The 21,006-nt window shown below is 39.5% G+C and overlaps 1 protein-coding gene across 1 annotated transcript in view; it reads left to right on the top strand.

Annotated features, from left to right (window-relative positions):
- Positions 1 to 21,006, top strand: part of calcr (calcitonin receptor) — a 66,428-nt gene that overhangs the window by 34,392 nt on the left and 11,030 nt on the right. The window contains exons 5-20 of the mRNA XM_085445410.1: positions 1,451 to 1,536; positions 1,636 to 1,777; positions 1,875 to 1,985; positions 2,181 to 2,293; positions 2,416 to 2,488; positions 3,667 to 3,777; positions 3,933 to 4,045; positions 4,163 to 4,328; positions 4,418 to 4,528; positions 4,614 to 4,726; positions 6,757 to 6,848; positions 9,912 to 10,038; positions 16,824 to 16,977; positions 19,736 to 19,796; positions 19,967 to 20,033; positions 20,159 to 20,377. Coding sequence (XP_085301536.1) covers positions 1,451 to 1,536; positions 1,636 to 1,777; positions 1,875 to 1,985; positions 2,181 to 2,293; positions 2,416 to 2,488; positions 3,667 to 3,777; positions 3,933 to 4,045; positions 4,163 to 4,328; positions 4,418 to 4,528; positions 4,614 to 4,726; positions 6,757 to 6,848; positions 9,912 to 10,038; positions 16,824 to 16,977; positions 19,736 to 19,796; positions 19,967 to 20,033; positions 20,159 to 20,377 — 1,859 coding nt within the window. The remainder of the gene's footprint in view (positions 1 to 1,450; positions 1,537 to 1,635; positions 1,778 to 1,874; positions 1,986 to 2,180; positions 2,294 to 2,415; positions 2,489 to 3,666; positions 3,778 to 3,932; positions 4,046 to 4,162; positions 4,329 to 4,417; positions 4,529 to 4,613; positions 4,727 to 6,756; positions 6,849 to 9,911; positions 10,039 to 16,823; positions 16,978 to 19,735; positions 19,797 to 19,966; positions 20,034 to 20,158; positions 20,378 to 21,006) is intronic.

Here is a 21,006-nt window from a genome sequence, read left to right as displayed (position 1 = left end):
ATTATGTATTACGTAAATCCCCTCGTCAGGTCAAAGGTTAATGCTTTTGTTTATCACACAGCCTCAGCTTAGTAATACGATCTTAAGACGGTAACCATCTTCATTCAAGCACAACTGTGCAACTGGTTTCGGTGTAACCTGCAGATATCCAAGCCAATAATTCAATCCCATTCATTGTTTATTAATGTTGATACATTTTAACTTAGTACTAACTATTTGCTTGAATGCTCAAATTTGATTGGCCAATCTTCTGGACACTACAAATTTAAAACCAGAAAGATTCCAATAGCAAAAATGTTGTTGCTTGCCTACAGATTATGTGCACTTATATAAAGATAATAGTCTGTAGAGATTAAGCATAACCTTGCATAACTACTTGGTTGCAGATTCATGAAAAAGCCCAATCATATTTGCTTCTGTATGACATGCTAGAGAAAAGATTAATACACTGTAAACAAGGTAAAACACGATCCTACTGTACTCTTTGAGTCAGGCAGGATAGAAAAACAGATTTATTCATATTGAATTTGACTGTGATTATATAAGTACAATTGATGTTGGGATTGCAGCATTAAGCGTTTCCAAAGAATGTGCAGTTTTTACATTGTGAGTAGTACAAGGTTCAATAATGTCTAGTTGAAGAACTCCAGACTCAAGTCATGTCTGATTTAGGAGATGCAATATGACGAAGAGAGCAGAGGTGAAGGAGAGGACAGAGAGATGAATGAGGAATATGTAAGGGTAAAAAAAGACAAGCAAAAGAAAAGAAAAGAAAGGGAGGAATTATAAAAATATATAGGGACGCTCGATTCCTGACAGATGGATAGGGAGCGAGAACATGAATGTGGGAACAGAGAAGCCATTTTTGTAAGAGACGGCTCATGAAGGATCTTCCCAAAATGCCTGGGTACCCACATGACTCCTTGAAAGCTGACGCTGCTGATACGAGGTCTTTGGGAAGACGTACAGTAGGAAGTGGTTGCTGAACAGTTAATGAGCTGCCAGAGAGGACTAGGCAGTCGGACTGCAGTTGTTGATGTCAAGAACAAAGTGATCTCACTGATAGGTCCAGCCATGGATCTCCACTACATGTGGTTTAAAACCTGACGTATATGAAATGACCGTACAATTATTCCAAATGTGGACATTTCTATGTGACTAACTTCTGATGATATTTTTCGAGCTAAGTTAAATGCATTTGTTTCATAATGCCAAGGTTCGGGTTTAGATTTATGTGTTTGGGCTATGCCAATGTTTTACTGTTGAAAAACACTGAAAGACGCAGCCAAAGCATACAAAGAATCTCTACTGAACTCTCTGCTAAACAAACAGGAGCAGTAGACTGTGCCTGTAAGCCGTTTAATATAGTATATGAGGCTTTTAGGAAAATTATTGATGGATAATGTTGTTGTAGCACTGCCAGTGAGGCTTTTTCCCTTTTTTTCCACAGAAAAAATGACCAAATATTGTGATGAATCAGGTAACTGGATCCAGACTGGCTCTACCTGTCAACAAACTTTAAAGGACAAATTAGAGGTAATTGATCATTGTTTTGTTTTTTCTCTGAAAGTGATTGAACAAGACAAAGCTTGCATCAGTTTCTATATGCAGCAGACTAATATTTTTCTTTCCCAGAAGGAAATCCCTGATTTTCAAAGGGATGCAGCAGCAGAGCCAACCACGGAGGCTCCAGGGGTTAGCACAGAGAAAATTATCCTTGACAATGAAAAGAAATGCCAAGAGAAAATGAAGAATGATCCACCTTATAGAAAACCAGGTCAATATATCACATTCATCAGCATCTGCATTACAGGCTTGCAAATTTATGAATAATAGGCCTGTAAACATTTCTTTGCTTTTTTTTCCTGGTGTAGGGCGGTATTGTAGTCGTACCTGGGATGGGTGGTTGTGTTGGGATGACACTCCAGCGGACACGTACGCCTCCCGAAACTGCCCTGATTATTTCGGTGACTTCGACCCCACAGGTGAGCAAAGACATTCAAGAGGATTTGCTCATCTGATAAACTGTTACAATATCTAAACATCTAAGTAAGAAGAGGAAGCGTTACACTGTTTCCACACAGTAAGGTCCTCGGTTTGAATCCATGAGCAGAAGAAAATGAATGAATGGATGGATAGTAAAAAGCGCCTGTATTTAGTGATGGAATTATTCTTTACAGAAAAGGCAACTAAGTACTGTGGAGCAGATGGGAAGTGGTTTCAACATCCAGACAGCAACAGGACTTGGACCAACTATACGCTCTGTGCAACCACCCATGAGAAAAGGCAGAGGGTAACATGTGCTGAATGTAATAAACTGTTTGATGTGTGTTTATTTGACAGGTCCCTGCACATGGTCCTCAGTTTGTCTGTTCAGTACTGTTTAAAGCTGAAATTTTCATTCTTTCCGCATAGAAACTGAAGTTGCTTGAGAGTGAATATAGATGTCTCCTCAAAATAAAACAAGAGCCACCGTCTACAAAAACAGGTAAACTGATTCTTTCTTCTACACAGTGCTGAGCTTTTACACTACCTGGCCAAAGAAATTCAGTGCCTGGACTTCACAAAATAATTGGATAAGAACCTTCCATTGGATAATTTCTGATGATGATGATTAATGTTTTGGTTTACAGAAAGTTATTTAACCTCAAGGGATGCAGTGAGTAGCTTCCAAGTTCGTAAACAGCCATGTCTGGTGATGCATCCCATGGTTGTGAATAAGATGTTACTCTGTTTCAGAAGTCGAATTATCCACCTGCATTAAGCAAAAAAAACCCAATGAGGATATTGCGGAAATTACTAAAGCTGGATTAGGAACTTCCCGATGCATTATTTAAACCTGGGAGGACTGCTACGAGGAAGAAATGTAATCGGGGAAAAAATTCTGAATATGGTGAAGTGATCAGAGGTTATGTAAATGTTTGGTGACATCAAATCATTAAAAAAAATTTTAAATAATCCACCAGCACAACTCACAGCTATGTTTACTGGTGAAAGTAAGAGCATTCCCAACAAAAGAGAACAGTTGTGCAGCTTTAAGAAAAAATACTTATCAGTGAAGCGAATCGCAAAAAAGCCTCATTTTCCCAGGTAGCATAAAGATCGGACTTTGGAGCAACAGAAAAGTCTTGTGGTCTGATGAGTCCAGATTAACCCTGTTCAAAACTGATGGACAAGAAAGGTAAAAAAAGAAAGGTGGATGAGGTGCTCGTGCCTAATGCCTACCGTAGAACCCAGTGGGGGAGGTGTTGTGATCTCCGGTTGCTTCAGTTGTACAGAGCTCAAATGACCACCTGAATATTCACCAGATGGCAACGTCATCATTCAACAGGCTCAAACTGTGAAACAGTGGTTCATGGACCACAAGACATTAAAACCACTGAGAATCTTTGGGATGCAGTGGAGAAGACTGTACCCAGCAGGCTAACGCTCCCTTTGTCAGTACAAGATCTTGTCTAAAACACAATGCAACTCAAGATGGAAATAAATGTGACGTTGCACAAAACAATGCCAAAGTGACTGCATCAAACCTAAAGATAGTCCAAGTAAATATTACTGTGTCTTGTTTTTAGCCAGTGAGATTTCCCTGTAATTATAAGTTTCACGTTTATCCATGTGAATTTGAGACCTATACACATTTGCTATCATGTTTTGTGGGTCCTACAGGACCGTACTGCAACCGTGACTGGGATGGCTGGTTGTGCTGGGACGACACTCCGGCAGGAACCACTGTCTCTCAGAGCTGCCCTGATTATTTTTCTGACCTTGACCCCACTGGTAGGTGGTAAAATTCAACACGGTTGCTTGTTTAAAGATTTGCTGCTTTCCTGCTAACCTTTTTTCGTCTTCTATGAATTATATTTTTAAAGAAAGAACTCAATGAGTGTTAAATTGTGTACAGCGATATATTTATACATAAGCATTCTTTTTAGAAAGGGCATCCAGGTACTGCAGAGAGGATGGGCAGTGGTTTCGCCACCCAGAGAGCAACAAGACATGGACCAACTATACACTCTGTGCCATCAACACTAAAGACAAGTTAAAGGTAATGTAACAATAAAGTGCAATTATTCCATACCGTTTTTCTCCTTGGTCATTGTTTAGTTTAACTGAGCATGACTCTGTGTGTGTATGTGTGATATTAAACTTCACTAAAATCAAGGCAGCCGCCCAGTTTTCCAGGGACACTGAGGTCAACGGTGCCGACGAGGCCACGGTCAGTCCCACGGCTAATCGGGAGCAGCAGGAAATAGTGAGGAAAAAAATCCTCGACAACCAGTACAAATGCTTCGAGAAAATGAATCGAGATCCGCCTTATAACAAATCAGGTAACAAGAATATCAAATGAAATGAAAATCTGGGGTTCTCTACTCCCCTCTTAATGTTTAAGTGTCATCACACTGCGTCGATGTTATAGGTTTGTACTGCAGTCGGAACTGGGATGGCTGGCTGTGCTGGGACGACACTCCAGCGGGAACTTACACTTTCCAAAACTGCCCTAATTATTTTCATGACTTCGACCCTACGGGTAAGCAGCGAGACTGAAGCATTGAGCTCCTTTCAAGTTCTTTTGATTTGAAGCGATTAACTTAGTTCATGACCGATATGTTCAGAAAAAGCAACAAAGTATTGTGGAGAGGACGGGCAGTGGTTTCGTCACCCGGACACCAACAGAACTTGGTCTAACTACACACTCTGCAATGAAAACACCAATGCCAAGCTGAAGGTAATTTATTTCAAATTTAAAACTATTCTGCTATCATTAATCCGCTGCATTGTGGCCACAGTGTGATGGGTCAGCATAATAGTTTCCTTTGTGCCAGGGGCTCTGCACTACCAAGATTCATAACTCTCCCATACTGGTGTGATACTGATCTAAAATAGCATAGCTGACATTTCAGACCACGCATGAGTTTGATGCATTTGTTTACATGACAGGCAGGAAGGCTTAAAATTACATTATTACCTGCTTACAGTTAGAATTTGTACATGTAATGGTCTTATCTCATGGGGCCAAGTCCAGACAAAGTAGGTTTTGTTTGACTGAACAAATAGAGTTTGCATTTATTGGAAGCTTGCTTCCAATAAATGCTTCCCAATAGCCTGTGCCACAGGCTATACAGTCATAGGAAGTCTCCTTAGTAATAGTGTTACGACGACATCTTCACATATTAACAACCTTCTCATCACCAACAGCCCACGGCTACAAAATGAAGCCTTTAACAACATTTTCCACATGAAAACCAGACCAGAGCATCACAGAACTCTCACTGGGAATACAAACACCCAGATGGACTGTTTGAACTTTAGTAAAACATTTTGGAAATGTTTTAATTAGTAGTGACTGTGCCTCTTTTATGGGCAAGCATGTTATTATCAACTCTTATGCCAAACCATTTGTGTTTGTGCAAAAATGTTCAGCAGCTGGCTTTAAATTTGGATCTGGAATCTTTCTGGATTTGTTGACCTTGACCATTCATAATCTCCCAAAAGCCGTTTCAATTTTGTTGTCATTGCAATTTGTTTTGTTTACTAATGGATATTTTGGCTATACAGTGAACAGAAGGTGTTAGAGTTAGACCTGGGGATTAAATTGTGCCAGAGATAGAAAATGTTTGCAGCACTAATCATTCATATTTGTGGGAAAAGTAGAAAAGTCAGGTTTTGTTTATCTCTGTTACATGTGTGTTTGATCACAGGGGGGTTAAAATGTTCAAATTTATTGTTGTTCGATTGGGCTGCACAGCTGTGCTCCATTATGTTTTATTGTTTGACAAATTATAATCCTCACTGGGAACACATGGAATCGAATGGTGTAAAGTTACCTCTTCCCACACGGCGCTTAACAAATGTATCAGACCCAATGTAAGGTCTATGTATTAGCTGCCCTAAATTAAGAGTACTAGTAATTAGAAAGTAATTTTTATGCTTTTGGTAATTGCTAATCCACCAGTATACGTAAGCTCCTTAATTGGAATTATGCTGCAAATGCTAAATTATAATTATTGTTTTACAAAAAAGCAGACTAAATAGTAAAGCACATTATTATTTTTAAATTAAGGTGCCAAATTTCATTTACTTGCATTCCTGAACACAAACATATTGAACGTTATGCTTGATTAACTTCTGACTTCTCGGAGAAGTAGATTGCGCCCTCTCAAATTTGGTCACTAGGCGTTCCCCGACTAGTTGGAAGGTGGTTACTGGAGGCTGCGGTGTGAAATCGCTTGCAAAGAGTTTGCTGCCCCAGAGTCTTACCTACAAACGACAGGCAGCTGTTGCAATTACAAGGGATCCCTTTGACTACTTTCACTTAGCAACAGAAAACAACCACCGAAAACCGATTGCCAGCTATTTGGGGAATATTCACTTATAGGCAAGTGATTGGCAGGCAGTTGCTAACCCATCTCTAAGCCTGTGTGAGAAAGTTATAATGAATAAACATGAATAAACTTCAAAGCTAACAGCATTAGTTTGGAAAATAATGAGAATGGTTTTCCTTCTCCTGTTTGCCTTTTTACTCAAACTAACTAAAGTTATCATTGAAAATATCAGTATTGGAAATCGGGTTCAGGATTGTGAAAGTGCAACAACATTTCTTGTTGAGCGTTTTGTCCTAAAAGTAAAAACCATCAAATTAATTCAGCTGAATTTTGTGGTAGACCTGAAAGTTAGCTTGTCGATAATAAAACATGTTCTTTTTGTCTAGTAATACACAGTATCTCTATCTTTGTGTTTTTTTGTTTTGCTTTACAGTCCGCCTACATCCTGTTTTACATGGCCATCGTGGGCCATGCTTTATCCATAGCCTCCCTGCTTATTTCTCTGGCCATCTTCTTCTACTTCAGGTAAAAGATTCAATGTGATGAATCTTTCCTACATGTGAGACTGCAGCACTGTGAGAATGCAACTGTAGTTCGATGACGCAATGATGATTAATAGGTGGTGTTGTCATCCTTAATGACTCATCATCTTTACCTGACATGATCTGACAGGCACAGTGATGTTGTCCTTACTCATTATTAGCACGATTCTTGTCTTTGCCTTATTTGGAGTCAGCAAAATATGAGACAGACTGTAATAAAAATATTATTCCCTGTCATAAATTAATGCAAAGTATCAATCTGACACTGCAGTTTCTCTTACACTATAGTCATACTAGGAAAAACAGTGGCTGGAGATGTGTCATAACCACAATTATTAGAACTATCTATAATGAACTTGTTGTCTTTGAGGACCACTCACAGTCAGTTGCCATCTTCAAAGGGACTTTGCTGCATCAAAATGGTGAAAAAGTGGCATTAAAACAGAGTCAGTATGCTATCAGTTTGTGATTGAGTAGCGTCAAATTGGCAATTAAATGCAATTTGTTTGGGATAATATGGTGATTCACCGTGATAAACTGGCAGAAATTGTAAATTTACATTAGCTACTTAAGGGTCCACCCAGAACCTCATAAATCTGAAACAGATTAGGGACATAGTTGCTACAGGATGGTGATTTAACAGCAAAATGATGCCGTCACTCAGGATCTACATAGGAACATAACCCGAATAAAAACAACTGGCAGCTGGATAGCAAAGACACACAGATGTCACAGATGAGTTGCACTCCTCAGCACAGACTGACTCAGACTCATTACGACATGTTGGCAATCTGTCTGTGTTTTTAAATCAGCATTTTTTTTGCAGCAACTCACCAATCTGAGAGTGTTGCACTTGGTCTGAGTCAGACTCCCACCAGGAGACCTGGCAACCCTGATGACTCTGGCAATCCCATTGTGATCCAAGGTGGTTGCCCAGGGGTTGAGAGTCTCAGCCTCTAGACAACTAGTTGGTCAGTGCAACTATTTGCAGCTTGTTTCTGGCCTAAAAAAAAGTCTGTGCAATCACCAGAAAACCAATATTTCAATTCAATTCAGTTTTATTTTTATAGCCTCATGTGGATTTATATTGTAAGGTAAAGTAATACTAGTCTACTAAGTTGTCCTATTTCTTAGTTTGTCTGAGTCATTAAGGTTACTTCTAGAATATGTAAATAATTTCTTTACTTTCTCACACATCTTCAGATTTTTGTGCATAGTTAAAATTCTGAGCAGAATGTGTTAGTGCTTTGCACCTGAGTTTATTGCTCATTATAGATGTTCATCCATACGGATGCTTAATCCCAGCGGAAGAGAATACAAAGTTAAGCAGTGTGCTTCAGCTGAAATTCAATTAGATAAGAGTTAAGAATAACAAACCAGATTAGCGGGAAAGAAATTGAATATTCAGTGAATAATCTATAATATTTTAATGATTGTGCCACAAAATAGTTGTGAAACTTTACGTTTCTCTGGGAAGTGAGGAATTTATCAGTGTTATTTCAAAAGAACTGAGGCTTTCCATTTAACTGAAGCAGCGACAAATAAAAAAAGACGCTTTTTACATTCTGAAACAATATTTAGAAACACTGGCTTGTTGGCCCTGTGGTTGGCGATTGTTGCAGTTATAAATTTTGATGTGCTGAAGTCTGCTGACCTCCTAAACACAGCTGTTATCCAGAACAGTTCTTGTAAGAGACCGTTATTGTGCAGCAAAGTTTTATACGCACTCATAAATCTAGAGGCCGAGTTTGGGGCAGGTGCATAATCACAAAACCCGCTGACCCACCGAGAGTCAAACTCTTCAGCTGCAGAGCAATTCAGTGGCCAGTCAAGGTTCATCGAGATTAAAGTCCTAACAAATTAAGATTTCAATAAAATAACAAGGTGTTTGGCTGAAACCGTCTTATCTTTTTTTTTCCTCTCTTTGCAGCCATTACTTAATATATTCACTGCCAAAACATTTAAATTACTGGACTTTGTATTATAAGATCCAGATGTGAAGCTCACAGTGGTATGTGATGCTGTATAGTCGCTACTCTGTTATTTACAACTCTACATCAACGCTGTCAGGATTCCCAGATAAAAATACTCCAGTTTTCTGTGGAAAAATGGGGGCTGGTGGAAATTCTGACAGATACATTAGGACCTGTGACAGTTGAACGATGCTGCCATGGCCCCATTTTTGATAAGTCCTCCCTATATAAACTACATAGTTTTAAAAAAAAATTTTATGGGAAGAAAATTGGGTTTACGTGTAATGAAATGGGCTGTACTGTATAAATAAAACTTACATAAATAATGAACAATTCCTACATTTCCTTTTTTGTCAGGAACTGGAGAAAGAAAAATGCCTGAATATTTGTACATGGCCGCTGTGAAAATGTGCTGCCCTATGCTATTTTTCAGGACATTTAGTGCTTTCATTGGTCTCAGGGGGATTTATGAGTAATCAAAGATAAAATTGGCCATGAGAGGTATATGGATACAACTTATTTAACTGTAAAATGGGTATTTAATGGAGGGTATGTTCTGTAAAAAAGCAATTTGCTACAGGACTCCATTCAGCTCTGAAATGCAGTCTGTTTGATTGCTGTCAAGAAAAAAAACCCATCAAAAGCAATAATAATAATACTGATATGAGTGACTTTGATTCTAATAGTTGTTTTCACTTTGCCCGTAATGCATTTTATTACACTATTAATCCTGAGTGGCCAGTCAAGCTAATGCGAATGCACCCTTGGGATCCATTATGCATTATTTAACAGCACTTCTAGCTTGTTCAGGCCATTTAGAGACAATCCAGCTCATTGATCCACACTTTTTTTTCTTTGACAGCTGCAAAAAAAATCCGTTTGAGATGAAAGATAACAATTATGTGACACTTCACATCTCATTAAACTATCAGCCTGCTAGTCACTTCTCTTTCCTGTGCGTGTCATCGGTTGCACCAAGTTTTTGTGTTCTTTGATGTTGTGTGTGACTGAAAAGGTTTTATTCCACATTTGTGAACAGTATTATCAGCATTTTAATTAATCCTTGCACGCAGGAGTCTGAGCTGCCAAAGGATCACTCTCCACAAGAACCTCTTCTGCTCCTTCGTGCTCAATTCTGCCCTTACCCTCATCCACCTCATTGCCGTTGTCAACAATCCTGAAGTGGTGGCCAGAAATCCGGTGAGTAGATCCTCTCTTACGTATTTACCGCGACTTCCATGTAAACTACTGGTAGCTGTCACCTGCTAGTGACCAAAGCAATGACAAGGTTTTTGGTGCAGCACCTTCTTTGTGACTGAGTTCATCAGGCAATGGCCAGTAACCAACTGGTTTTATAATTCACCTTTTCCCTAATGACCGGAGGTTGCCCCAGGTTGCCAACTGGTCTTTAAACCTGTACGACAGGACCTTATTCCTCAGATAGCTATACTTACAGCACAAAGTCACCTGAACACCTTCAACATTTATTTCAGAAGATTTCCCCAACACACAAAATCATAAAAGAGTGACTATTAGAGTGGTTTGCATGAGAGGGTCATGATTTCCCAGGCTTCAACTTTGATGACCAACATCCTGTAACAGTGACACATTTATTACCTGAACTCTACCTGTAAAGTGAATCATTTACTCTTTCAGTCTGAAAAGGGAAGGAAAAGCCTGTCTTATGTCTTAATGCAGGGACTCCTCTGGTTGCAGACTGTGCAGAAGTTTATTGGAAACGCCCCTGTTGCTCACTTGACTTATGACTGCAATGAAAAGTTTCCCTGATGAGTTTATGGTCATGATCACTATTCTCAATACTTATTTAAATCAGCATGGTGTTCCCTCTGTAAATCGTGCTCCCATTAGAGTAAAAAAGAATGATAAAGCAGGTTAAGCTTTATGGTGTGCCTACCTTGGTTTACAGGCTGCTACTGTGTGCTCTACCAGTGCAGACTCAGATCCACCCCAATTTCAAAACTACATAATGCCAACATGCTTAAAGATATAATTCTATTAACGAATCTATGACGTAAGGACCATGATGGAAAATCATTTATGTACAGTATGAATGCACTGCACAGTGAACATCAACCCTGAGTCATAGTGAATGGCTCTAACTCAAGGAAAACAATTTCAGTTCCTGTAACCAGCAGCTCATTCAATATTTTTTGGACACGCTTCAGTTCAGTAAGTGCTAAGTACTTTTAAATAAACTGATTCTTGTGAATTAGGACATCTGGAGGTCCTGGAAGCAGCTACGTGACATTTGCTAAATGCTAACGGTAGCACACTCAAATCCTCAGTTCCAGTGCTAGGCCCCTCCTGCTAGATTTAACATTGACTGCCTTGTCTTTAGTTTAGCGTGTTAAGATAATAATAATAAGTCTTTAGCTATAATCGAAAAATACTTTTGAATACTTTATATAGCATTATTAGATTTTTGTTTTCCATGTATTTCATTGTCCATATAACCAAGATCACATGGCTGACTGACCCACTGACAAACCTGAACTATAAGACACTAGTGCTTGTTAGGAAAAGGAAAAAAAAAAACACCATGCAGGAGGGACAAGTTGGTTACAAAACATGCAAATGTATGTATTTGTATTTAATTTATAGCATATTCATATGTTATAAATTATATAATTATTAAGTAATTAGTTTACAATTATAATAATGTATATAATTATAATTCATTCATTTATAATAATCTATAGTTTCATTCAATTTATGCAAAGCCAAATAAAAATGTGAACACTGTGGTAGCATTTTTTTTATTTTAATTGTAGTTGATGTGCAGGACACACAAAGTGAGATCTGGTCTCTTTCTTGATATTGAGTTTTTCTAAAACAGATCCTGCTCTGCAACATCCTGGAATTGCTACACAATCAACGTACAGTTTTTGTTTCTCTATTTTTATCCCTGTGTAGGTTCTCAGTGATCCAGGTCGTGGGAATCCAAAATAGCTTGGGAAAAAAAGTGACTGGACTTCTTTAAGTTTCTTGAAGACGTTTCACTTCTTCAGAAGCTTCTCAGATGAGAGCTGAAATGTCTTCAAGAAGAAATCTAGTTGCTTTTCTTTCCAAGTGCCTTAGATTCTCTTTTTATTCCATTTAACTTTTTGCCTTTTTTGAATTGTTTGAAATTCTGAGGTCAGCTTAGGTAGAGGTAATAAATCTGTCTTGTGGGAATGCCTTGATATCAAGACTGAGCATAAATTTGTATGTTACTTGTGGAAATCAAAATAACAAACGCTTGTTAAGCTGCTGCTTGCCGCTTCTTAAAAGCTGTTATTGCAGAGATTCAGTAACTCCAGAAAAGGATCATATTTTTTGTTTTACTGCCACATAAAATCAAACGCATTCAGTCCCTCCAAGTCAATAAATACTGACAACATGTTGTTTAAAAAACGTACAAAAGATTGTAAAAATAAACACCCTCCTTGCAATCTGTAATATTTTTAAAACGGTCCTAAATAATTTTAAAAAAGAACTTTAGATGATCAAAGTGCCATACAGCAAAAAACCCAGCAGATAGGACTGTAGAGTTTGGCTCGCATTGCGCACAATCGCATCAGCCATATCCTGCTTTCAGCTGGAGTATCGCTTGCCTGACAAAGCACTGGAAACATCAAGGACGCAGCAGAGGCTTCAGCTGGGTTTTAGTTTGTTTCTAAGTCCTGCTTTCCCCCCGTTCAATGAATCTGTCTGGCTCAGGCTGAGCTGAACGTATCCAAGATGCAGACAGAAATGACAGCCGTCATAATCAACGTGAGGAAACGTGTATTTGTGCGGTGGCCCCCTTTCAAATCTCCCCCTTGTCATCATTTGTCAAAAGGTTTGTGTTGAATCTGTTACTTTCTGATGTAGTACGGTCAAGTTGTGCTAACTTGCTGCAGCATGTCAAAATAAAATTAGTTACCGTGGCCTTGGTTCTCGAGGCGGGAGCAGACAGAGAGCGCACAAGCGCCTCTGGTTGGGACCCGTGCGCGTCTGTGAGGAAACATTTCTGAAATTTACTGATGCCAGAGTGAAACTTATGAGCATGTTTTCAGTGCTGGTGATTTAGGAATGGTGGATTGCAGTAGAGATTTGCACTCTAGGAGAAAACAAGCTCTTTGTTGTCTCTCTGGAGTAGTAATAGAGTCTGGTTTGGCCTGCCAGCATTATGTGGGAGTGAATCCCCAAAGCTTATGTCAAACCAAGGAGGAGGCTGAAAACATGACAAACACGTACATGATCTATAGCAGCTTGATTTGTTAACCAGAACATTGTTAGTAACTTAAGACAAACCTTGGTTAACTGCAGACCTGAATTAGTGAAAACTATGCGCCCTTAACTCGCAGATACTGACAGCAGCGGCTGTCTGTTATAGTGAAGTGGAAAGGGAAACGTATGAAAGGAAGGGAGAAAAAATATGGCGAAGAGTTTCAAAGTGAACAACTGTTGTGTGTTTTGAGCTAAGAGGACCTCAGAGAGCAGTTAATAGCAATGCCAGCATCTCTGAATTATACTGCGGCTGCACACATGCTCTTTCACCACAGGACTACAAACCAGAAACCCCAATGTGAATATTAAAATAAATATATATTCCTAGGAAGGAATTCATCTGTCTAGGTTTTTCCATACAAATCTTTCAGGGATTTCAGGATATGAGAGCATAATGAAAACACAGCTTTGCTGATGCCAGTGATAACCAACCAACCTTTTTATATAATTTACAGAGGTGAGTGTGATAGCGGTAATGAGCAACAGCTCAAGAAACGCTTCAGCAAGTGGCCTGAAGAGCAGAGCAATCGTCTGGCTGATTAATTTGAAACAATCTGCAACTGTAATTATTACACAGTGAAAAACAACTTTTTATTAAACATCTGTCTTCATCCCTGTTTGTTTGCAGTTAGAGATCGCACATACATATTCAAGTCATGGACAGCATAAGAGGTGGACATAGATACTAGGGGTGCAACGATACACAAAATTCACGGTTCGGTATCGGTTCGATACTTTTTCGATACAAAAAAATGTTCATGTCTTTTTAATTTGTCATTTATTAAAATTATAAATATATATTTTAATTCAAAAGTACAGTTTTTAAATTTAATGTTGCTGAAACAACAAAGTAATAAAAAAATGAATCTGATTGAGGAATCACTCATCTTTGGAAAAGAGAGTTTATTACAGAGAAATGTCTCTTTCCAAAATAAAAGCTATACTATACGCTTCTTCTGGGGTATATTCTCAGCAGCATATTAAACATATCAGGTCCCCATAAGGAGAATCATGTGCTAACGGCTGTCTAAATGACTCGGGTAAAGTTTGTAGCATGCGTGCTTGTTGTTTTTGTCTGCTTCCACTTGTCTTTGCACTAGAATGATGTCAGAGTAAATGTGCAGTCATATTCGTTGTGTTCCCACTAGTGCTGTCGGCGTTAATCTCATTGAAATTATGTTAACGCCATAACACGGCAAATCTCCGTTAACGAGCTACCGCGGATCGCCCCGTGTGTGGGGCTGGACGGCCAACACGTTAACGAGCTAACTGCGCTAACACACTAGTTCCTACCAATGTAATTGAGCATTGCGTGGCACATCCGACATACTGTTTTACTTTTGTCCATGACGCACTTACCTTCAGGGTCATACGTCACATGAAAACCAAAATAGTTCCAAACGCCAGATCTGAATGAGGGTGGGGGAGGTTCAATTTACCATTTTGCAACAAGAGCTTAACTTCTGTCTCGCTAGCTTGCCCTGCGCTCAGTGAATCTGCGTTCGACTACTCCGACTAGGCTGCACTGTCGAGCGCAGATCCACTGAGCGTTCAACACAGACAGCATCATCAGAAGAAAAGTTGATAAAATAAATTAAAAATGTTGTATTGTTCGATACATATGCGTACCGAACCGAAAGCACTGTATCGAACGGTTCAATATCGATACGAGTATCGTTGCACCCCTAATAGATACGGTGGTTTCCTGCTTTAAGCCTCGAGATTAGTGTTTTTGCTTTTGTCAGCTTTATTACTATTGTAATTCTTTATTTTCTTGTTTAGACAATTAATATTGTCTAAAGGAAATATTAATCTGCTCCAAGATGTAAAAAAGACAAAAAGTTTTTAACTCACTCTCATTACTTATTATTATTATTATTATTACCTTTATTATACCATAACGTCTCACTGAGATCACAGTCTCTTTTACAAAAGACACAAACAATACACATTAAAATTAAAACTTTAACTGGATTTTTATAAGACACATCCACAGGTCTCCTTCACTGCATTCATTATCATGTTTTTAAATTCACCGGCAGATAGAGGCCTGTTTAAACTTGGGTCAGTCTGTTAATTATTCCATGTTCAAGGGGCTTTGTGAGAAAATGCTATTTTCCTTTCCAGTTAGGTTTAGGTATCAGTTTAAAATCTTGGTTCTTTATGAGGTGAAGCCCTCAATTATCATCAGTGTGCTTCACCCCAATTCTCCAAGCTGGATCCTTAGGCCTGCAGATGGAGGTCTTCTTGTGATTCCACGTATTTGTCTGGAAACAAGTGGGGAGACTGTGCATTCCCAACGTTACCACACCAAAACTGTGGAACAGCTCACCACCCTCTCTTCGCACCCTTGACTTTGTGGCATCCTTTAAAAAAACAGTTTAAAACTCATCTGTTTTTGTTGGTTCTTGTGTCTTCATTTGGAGCTTGTTTTTGGTGTCTCTGTAAAGCACTTTGTGACTAGTTTCTTGTTGTTAAAACTGTATAAATACATTTTTACATCTTGGTTTAAAAAAAAATAGATGTGACGAGGAGCGGTGGGTCTGACCGTAAAACTGTTCACTCATTGGCTAATGACTTGTCAATCACAAGTTGTTAGTCAGGGAGCATACCGCTGATAATCCTGCTTTAAGAAGCATGAATGTGAAGAAAAAAGACATTTTTATGCCATATGAAATGAGTGACTGAACCCATAAACCCATAAAGGACCCCCACTCTCTCCCCCAAACAGCACAGAATAGGATAAGTGGAAGAAAATAGGTAGATGCTCAATAGTTTTTATAAATAGTATCTTAGACTGTTGTAGAGAAGCACTAATATATTGCATTGGTAGTTGCAATTTGTGAAATTACCCATTACCCTCTGGATGAATGCACAATTGGTGCCATTTTGGCTTTTGCTAGAACCACATAATCCAAACTTGGGCGCAAGGGAAGTGGAAGCAATCTGTGTTTGGATGAGTGGGGAAAAGCCATGAAAGCTGATGTGACTGGCAGAGATTCCCATCCAAAAACATGCTTCCTTAACGAATCTCCTGAGATTCGGTAATGACAAATGTTGTGGAAGTTAACTTATTTTAGGAGAAAAGTTTGTGAGATTTTTTTCTTTTCTTTTTTTAGTAGATTCTGAACACAGGCAGGTTTATTGGTGCCTGTCTGGCATTAATTAGAGGAATTATAACTGATGGCACTGCACCAGATACTCTTGATAATTATGGCATTAATCAACTGTTTTGTTTCTTTTTTTAAACGGACATACCAAGAATGTGTCATCAAGTCATCATCTCTTATCATAACGTCTCAATTCTCAATAAAAGGAACTGAAAAAATAACGAGACATGATGTCGCTTTATGGTGGATGCATAAATAGAAAATTGCACAGCTCTTTATAAAACACTAATGTGGAGCGGGGCTTTGATCCCACTGCTTTGTGAGACGAACACAATCAAAGAGGGCTCCAAATACAAAGAGAAATCATGATTCCCAGCTTAACCCACCACCGACGTGGGTAAATGAATAAACATCCTCTCAGTATGAAAAAGAATAATACTGGCTAATGATTTTGTGCCACGAGTGCTGAAACATCCCATTAAATCTTTTTTATGTCTCCTGCTGAGATGATGTCACGACTGTTTCAACTGGATCATCTTATTCAAAAAAAAAGACTGCAAAGCAGAAAAAAGGTTGATATGATTGATTTTGTTCTCCCTGCAGGTTGGCTGTAAGGTGTTGCAGTTCTTTCACATGTACATGTTGGGCTGTAATTACTTCTGGATGCTCTGTGAAGGCATCTACCTGCACACGCTCATCGTGGTGGCGGTGTTTGCAGAGGAGCAGCACCTGCACTGGTACTACCTCCTGGGCTGGGGTGAGTCATTTTTACCACGTCCCGTTTTGTTGTTTTGTTTCTTTGCTGTAGTGTGTCTGTAAAAACGTATTCTTGCAGCTTGAAAAATCCCAGAGAAGCAGTTCAACAAGATTGGGTAGAATCTAATAATTTTCTTGTGACTGAGGTTATTTTAATATCAAGCGTGCGGTCATTCAGTTTAAGAGCATCATTTGTACGTTTCCTGTTCAGACAATGCTCTCCCTTAAACGTCTGCACTCAGTTTAATAGTCTTCTGAACTCAAATGCTTGCAAACATTTCCATCCTTGCACCCGAGTTTCTTTTGTTCACTTGCTCTTGGACCTCCAGTCCTGCTCATGCATCTTTATGTATGAGCTGATAACCCTGCGGTGGTGGTGGTGGGGATTCCAAAAAGGAGACAGTTCGCCGTATGCCGTTCCCCAGCTCTTTGTTCTCACATTTCCTACTTACATCTACTGTCCTTTCAAGTCTTAGATATGGTGTTGACCAATGACATTGTACTTTCCCCCATTTATGAGTACATGTGCTTTAATTCTGTGAGAGTCCTTTAGGAACAGATATTTTCAGATATTTTCTGACTTAGAAATTTGTGCCTTCCTTTTGTACAGTCACGATTTTATATACATGCATGCACCATATGTTTTAGAAGAGCGGTCCCCAACCACCGGGTCATGGACTGGTTCTGGGCCGCAAGAGTTGAGGCTTGGGTGTGAAATTTATGGTTTCATGGTTTTTATCGTCAACTTGGTGTTTGTAGTTGTCTGTCTTATTTTGAAATAAATATTTACACGTTAAGCGTTAAGTGGCAGAGAGGAGGACGTTACTCTCAATGTTGTTGGCGCATTTCAGGAGGACGCTGTTAACAAAGTTATACAATTACACACTGAATTCGCGTTTATTATTATATTTACAAAATACCACCGTTTTTGTCTTGGTCGTATCATTTTATTTTGTTGTATTTATCCGCGACACATCCGTGAAAATATTGTCTGACATTAAACCGGTGCATAGCGCAAAAAAGGCTGGGGACCGCTGATTTAGAAGAACACACTATAGTAGGCTTATTGTATGTACTAAATCAAGCTTTTCATTAGATGAGCAAGACTGCTAGTGACAAATGAATAAAACAATGAACTGACTCGCAGGCTGGCTGATTTATTTTTCCCTTAAGCTGGCTGTCACTTTATTAAATTTACAAAGTGAGCAGAGGTAGTGACTGGGACCCAGAAGTTTGATAAACAAACAAGCACCTTTCATCAGAATCAGAATCAGAATCAGAATACTTTATTGATCCCTGGGGGAAATTATTTTTTGTTACAGTGCTCCATTTTAAACCAACATTAAGACAAGACAGACAATACGCTAACTAAGAATAGTACAATATATACATATATATACATACATACATACATAAGTCACTTATAAATAAATATTTGGAAAAGAAACATGTGTAGTTGTAGCAGCAAACAGTGTGTTAAGTGGATGCGTTGTACAGGGAGATGGCCACAGGCAGGAATGATTTCCTGTGTCGTTCAGTGGTGCTTTTCGGTAATCTCAGTCTCTCACTGAACGAGCTCCTGTGACTGACCAACATGTCATGGAGTGGGTGGGAGGTGTTATCCAACATTGTCTTTATCTTGGACAGCATCCGCCTCTCCGACACCACCTTGAGGGAGTCCAGCTCCATCCCCACAACATTGCTGGCCTTACGGATCAGTTTATTAAGTCTGTTGGCATCTGCGACCCTCAGCCTGCTCCCCCAGCATGCAACAGCATAGAGGATCGCACTGGCCACAACAGACTCATAGAAAATCCTCAGCATTTTCTGGCAGATGTCAGTCGCCTCAAAAAATAGAGACGACTCTGGCCCTTCCTGTAAAGTGCTGTGGTGTTTTTAGCTTTCATGCAAGAAGGTGGATTAGACTGGATCACAGGAAATCTGTGCAAGCAGCAGTATATCGTAGATCTGAGCAAGCGCAGAGCAAATATGCTCGCGAGCAGTCGTCTGTTTGATCAGAGGGCAGAGTTTGCATTGTAATATCTGAATGTGAAAGCAAGAAATCATGGTCTTGGATAAAGGTATTTCATTGTGGACATGCTGACAGCTTTATTGGCCCTCCTGTCGCTTGGTGCTGCTCCTGTCTTGTTTTCCACACTGCTCCAAACAGGAATAACACAGTCTGTCAAAAAAAAAAAAAAAAAAAAAAAAGCAGGCAATGGAACTGGATGGATGATCATCATTAAAAATGTTGGGATAACCTTGAGTAGAGTCTTTGCTGTGTGTGTGTGTGTGTGTGTGTGTGTGTGTGTGTGTGTGTGTGTGTGTGTGTGTGTGTGTGTGTGTGTGTGTGTGTGGATGGATGGAGGGAGGCCAGCTTGTCAGATCCATCTGTGGCCAGCACACTGCAGGGCCTCATTGAAAATGGACCCTACATGGAGTTTTGTGTTTATATCCAGAGGAAAAGATGAAAAATCTGTGCCCAGTGTCTAGTGGGTGTTTACCTACACAATGTCAAATTAGAGGGAAAAGTAACAGAAAATTAACCGTGTGGTAGTGTTGTCTTTGTTGTTAGCGGTGCAACAATAAAGCTGTCGCAGGAGAGTTTGCAGAAATAAGGAGGACCCAGCTTTCCAAGGAAAGTTTCATTAGACCAACAAACAAAGCTAAACCACGCTTTCACAGTTGTGTTAATGACAAATGCAATTTCACAAAACTCACTCAAGACCTCATATGGCTCCCATCTTTTCCTCTCCAAGGTTTTCCTCTAGTGCCTGTATCCATCCACGCCGTGGCAAGGAAAAAGTATTTTGACGACAAGTGAGTAATGTTCCAGAAACCTCGGCAAATAAACAGAAGATGTTTACATTTGCGCTGGGCTGTGTGCGGTAGAGTGAGAGCGTGCAGGCGCGCGTGTTTTCATATGTGTGTGCACGCATGTGTATTTTGGGAGGCTGACAGCACTGACTGATATGTTTTTCCTTCTGTAGCTGTTGGATGAGTGTGGAGACCCATCTGCTCTACGCCATCCACGGCCCTATAGTGGCAGCACTTCTTGTAAGTCTGCTAATCCACTGTTTCCGCACAGAAAAAGCACGAAAAACTAATTTTACATGATGAGTCTTTATATTTTTGTATTCATTTAGAGTTTAATTCATGATTTGTTTTTTCTTTTTCTGTAGGTCAATCTCTTTTTCCTGCTAAATATTATCAGAGTTTTGGTTACCAAGTTGCGAGATACGCACCGGGCAGAGTCCAACATGTACATGAAGGCAGTGAGAGCCACCCTGATCCTGGTTCCCCTGCTGGGAATACAGTTTGTCATCATTCCCTGGAGGCCGGAGAACCGGCTGGCTGGTGAAGTCTACGAGTACATAATGCACATACTCATGCATTACCAGGTAGGCACGAGCTGCAGCAAACACACAGGAGCTCAGTTCAGAGTAATCTAACAACGACTTGAAAAAGGAGGCTAGTGCAGCTTCACTGCCCTGGGGATTCAGCCGTTTTGCACCTCGGGCTTAAATCATAATGACCTTGGAAAAAAGCAATTAAATTATTGCAATAAATATGCTTAGCATGAGCTTTACTTTATACGGAAACCTTAGTGCAAAACTGAGACAGTGTACAACCTAGATTTGTCCGTACCCTTGGGCTCCCCAGGCTCACGATGCTGATTTTTAATTTTGCATGACTGAACTTTTACGCCCTTAAAAACATCGTTCTCTGCCCTGTGGTTGTTATTATCTATTCATGTGACTCCCTTAAAAAAACATTTGGGTTCAACCATAGCTTTGTTTTATGTTTTAGAAGATTCTTAATTTACTCCTTCCCCCATAAAGACGACATTTGAAGGAGGTGGGCGTGAAATACGACAGAAGCCGCTCAGTTCAGGAAAAAGAAATGAGGGTTGACCCTGGTAGGCATTCACAGGGGAAAGAGTTAAACAATCCATGAAATATTTATGGCCCATTAGATAATTCTGTTGTTGCCCCAATATTTCTTTGTATTCTCTCTTTAAAAGTTGCTT

This window comes from Copadichromis virginalis, linkage group LG22 (assembly GCF_057382275.1).
Source record: "Copadichromis virginalis isolate Kocher_CV1m ecotype Utaka linkage group LG22, C_Virginalis_male_GT1.1, whole genome shotgun sequence".
Lineage (NCBI taxonomy): Eukaryota > Metazoa > Chordata > Actinopteri > Cichliformes > Cichlidae > Copadichromis > Copadichromis virginalis.
Note: the sequence above shows the minus strand (reverse complement) of the source record. Positions and strands in the feature narration are given on the sequence as shown.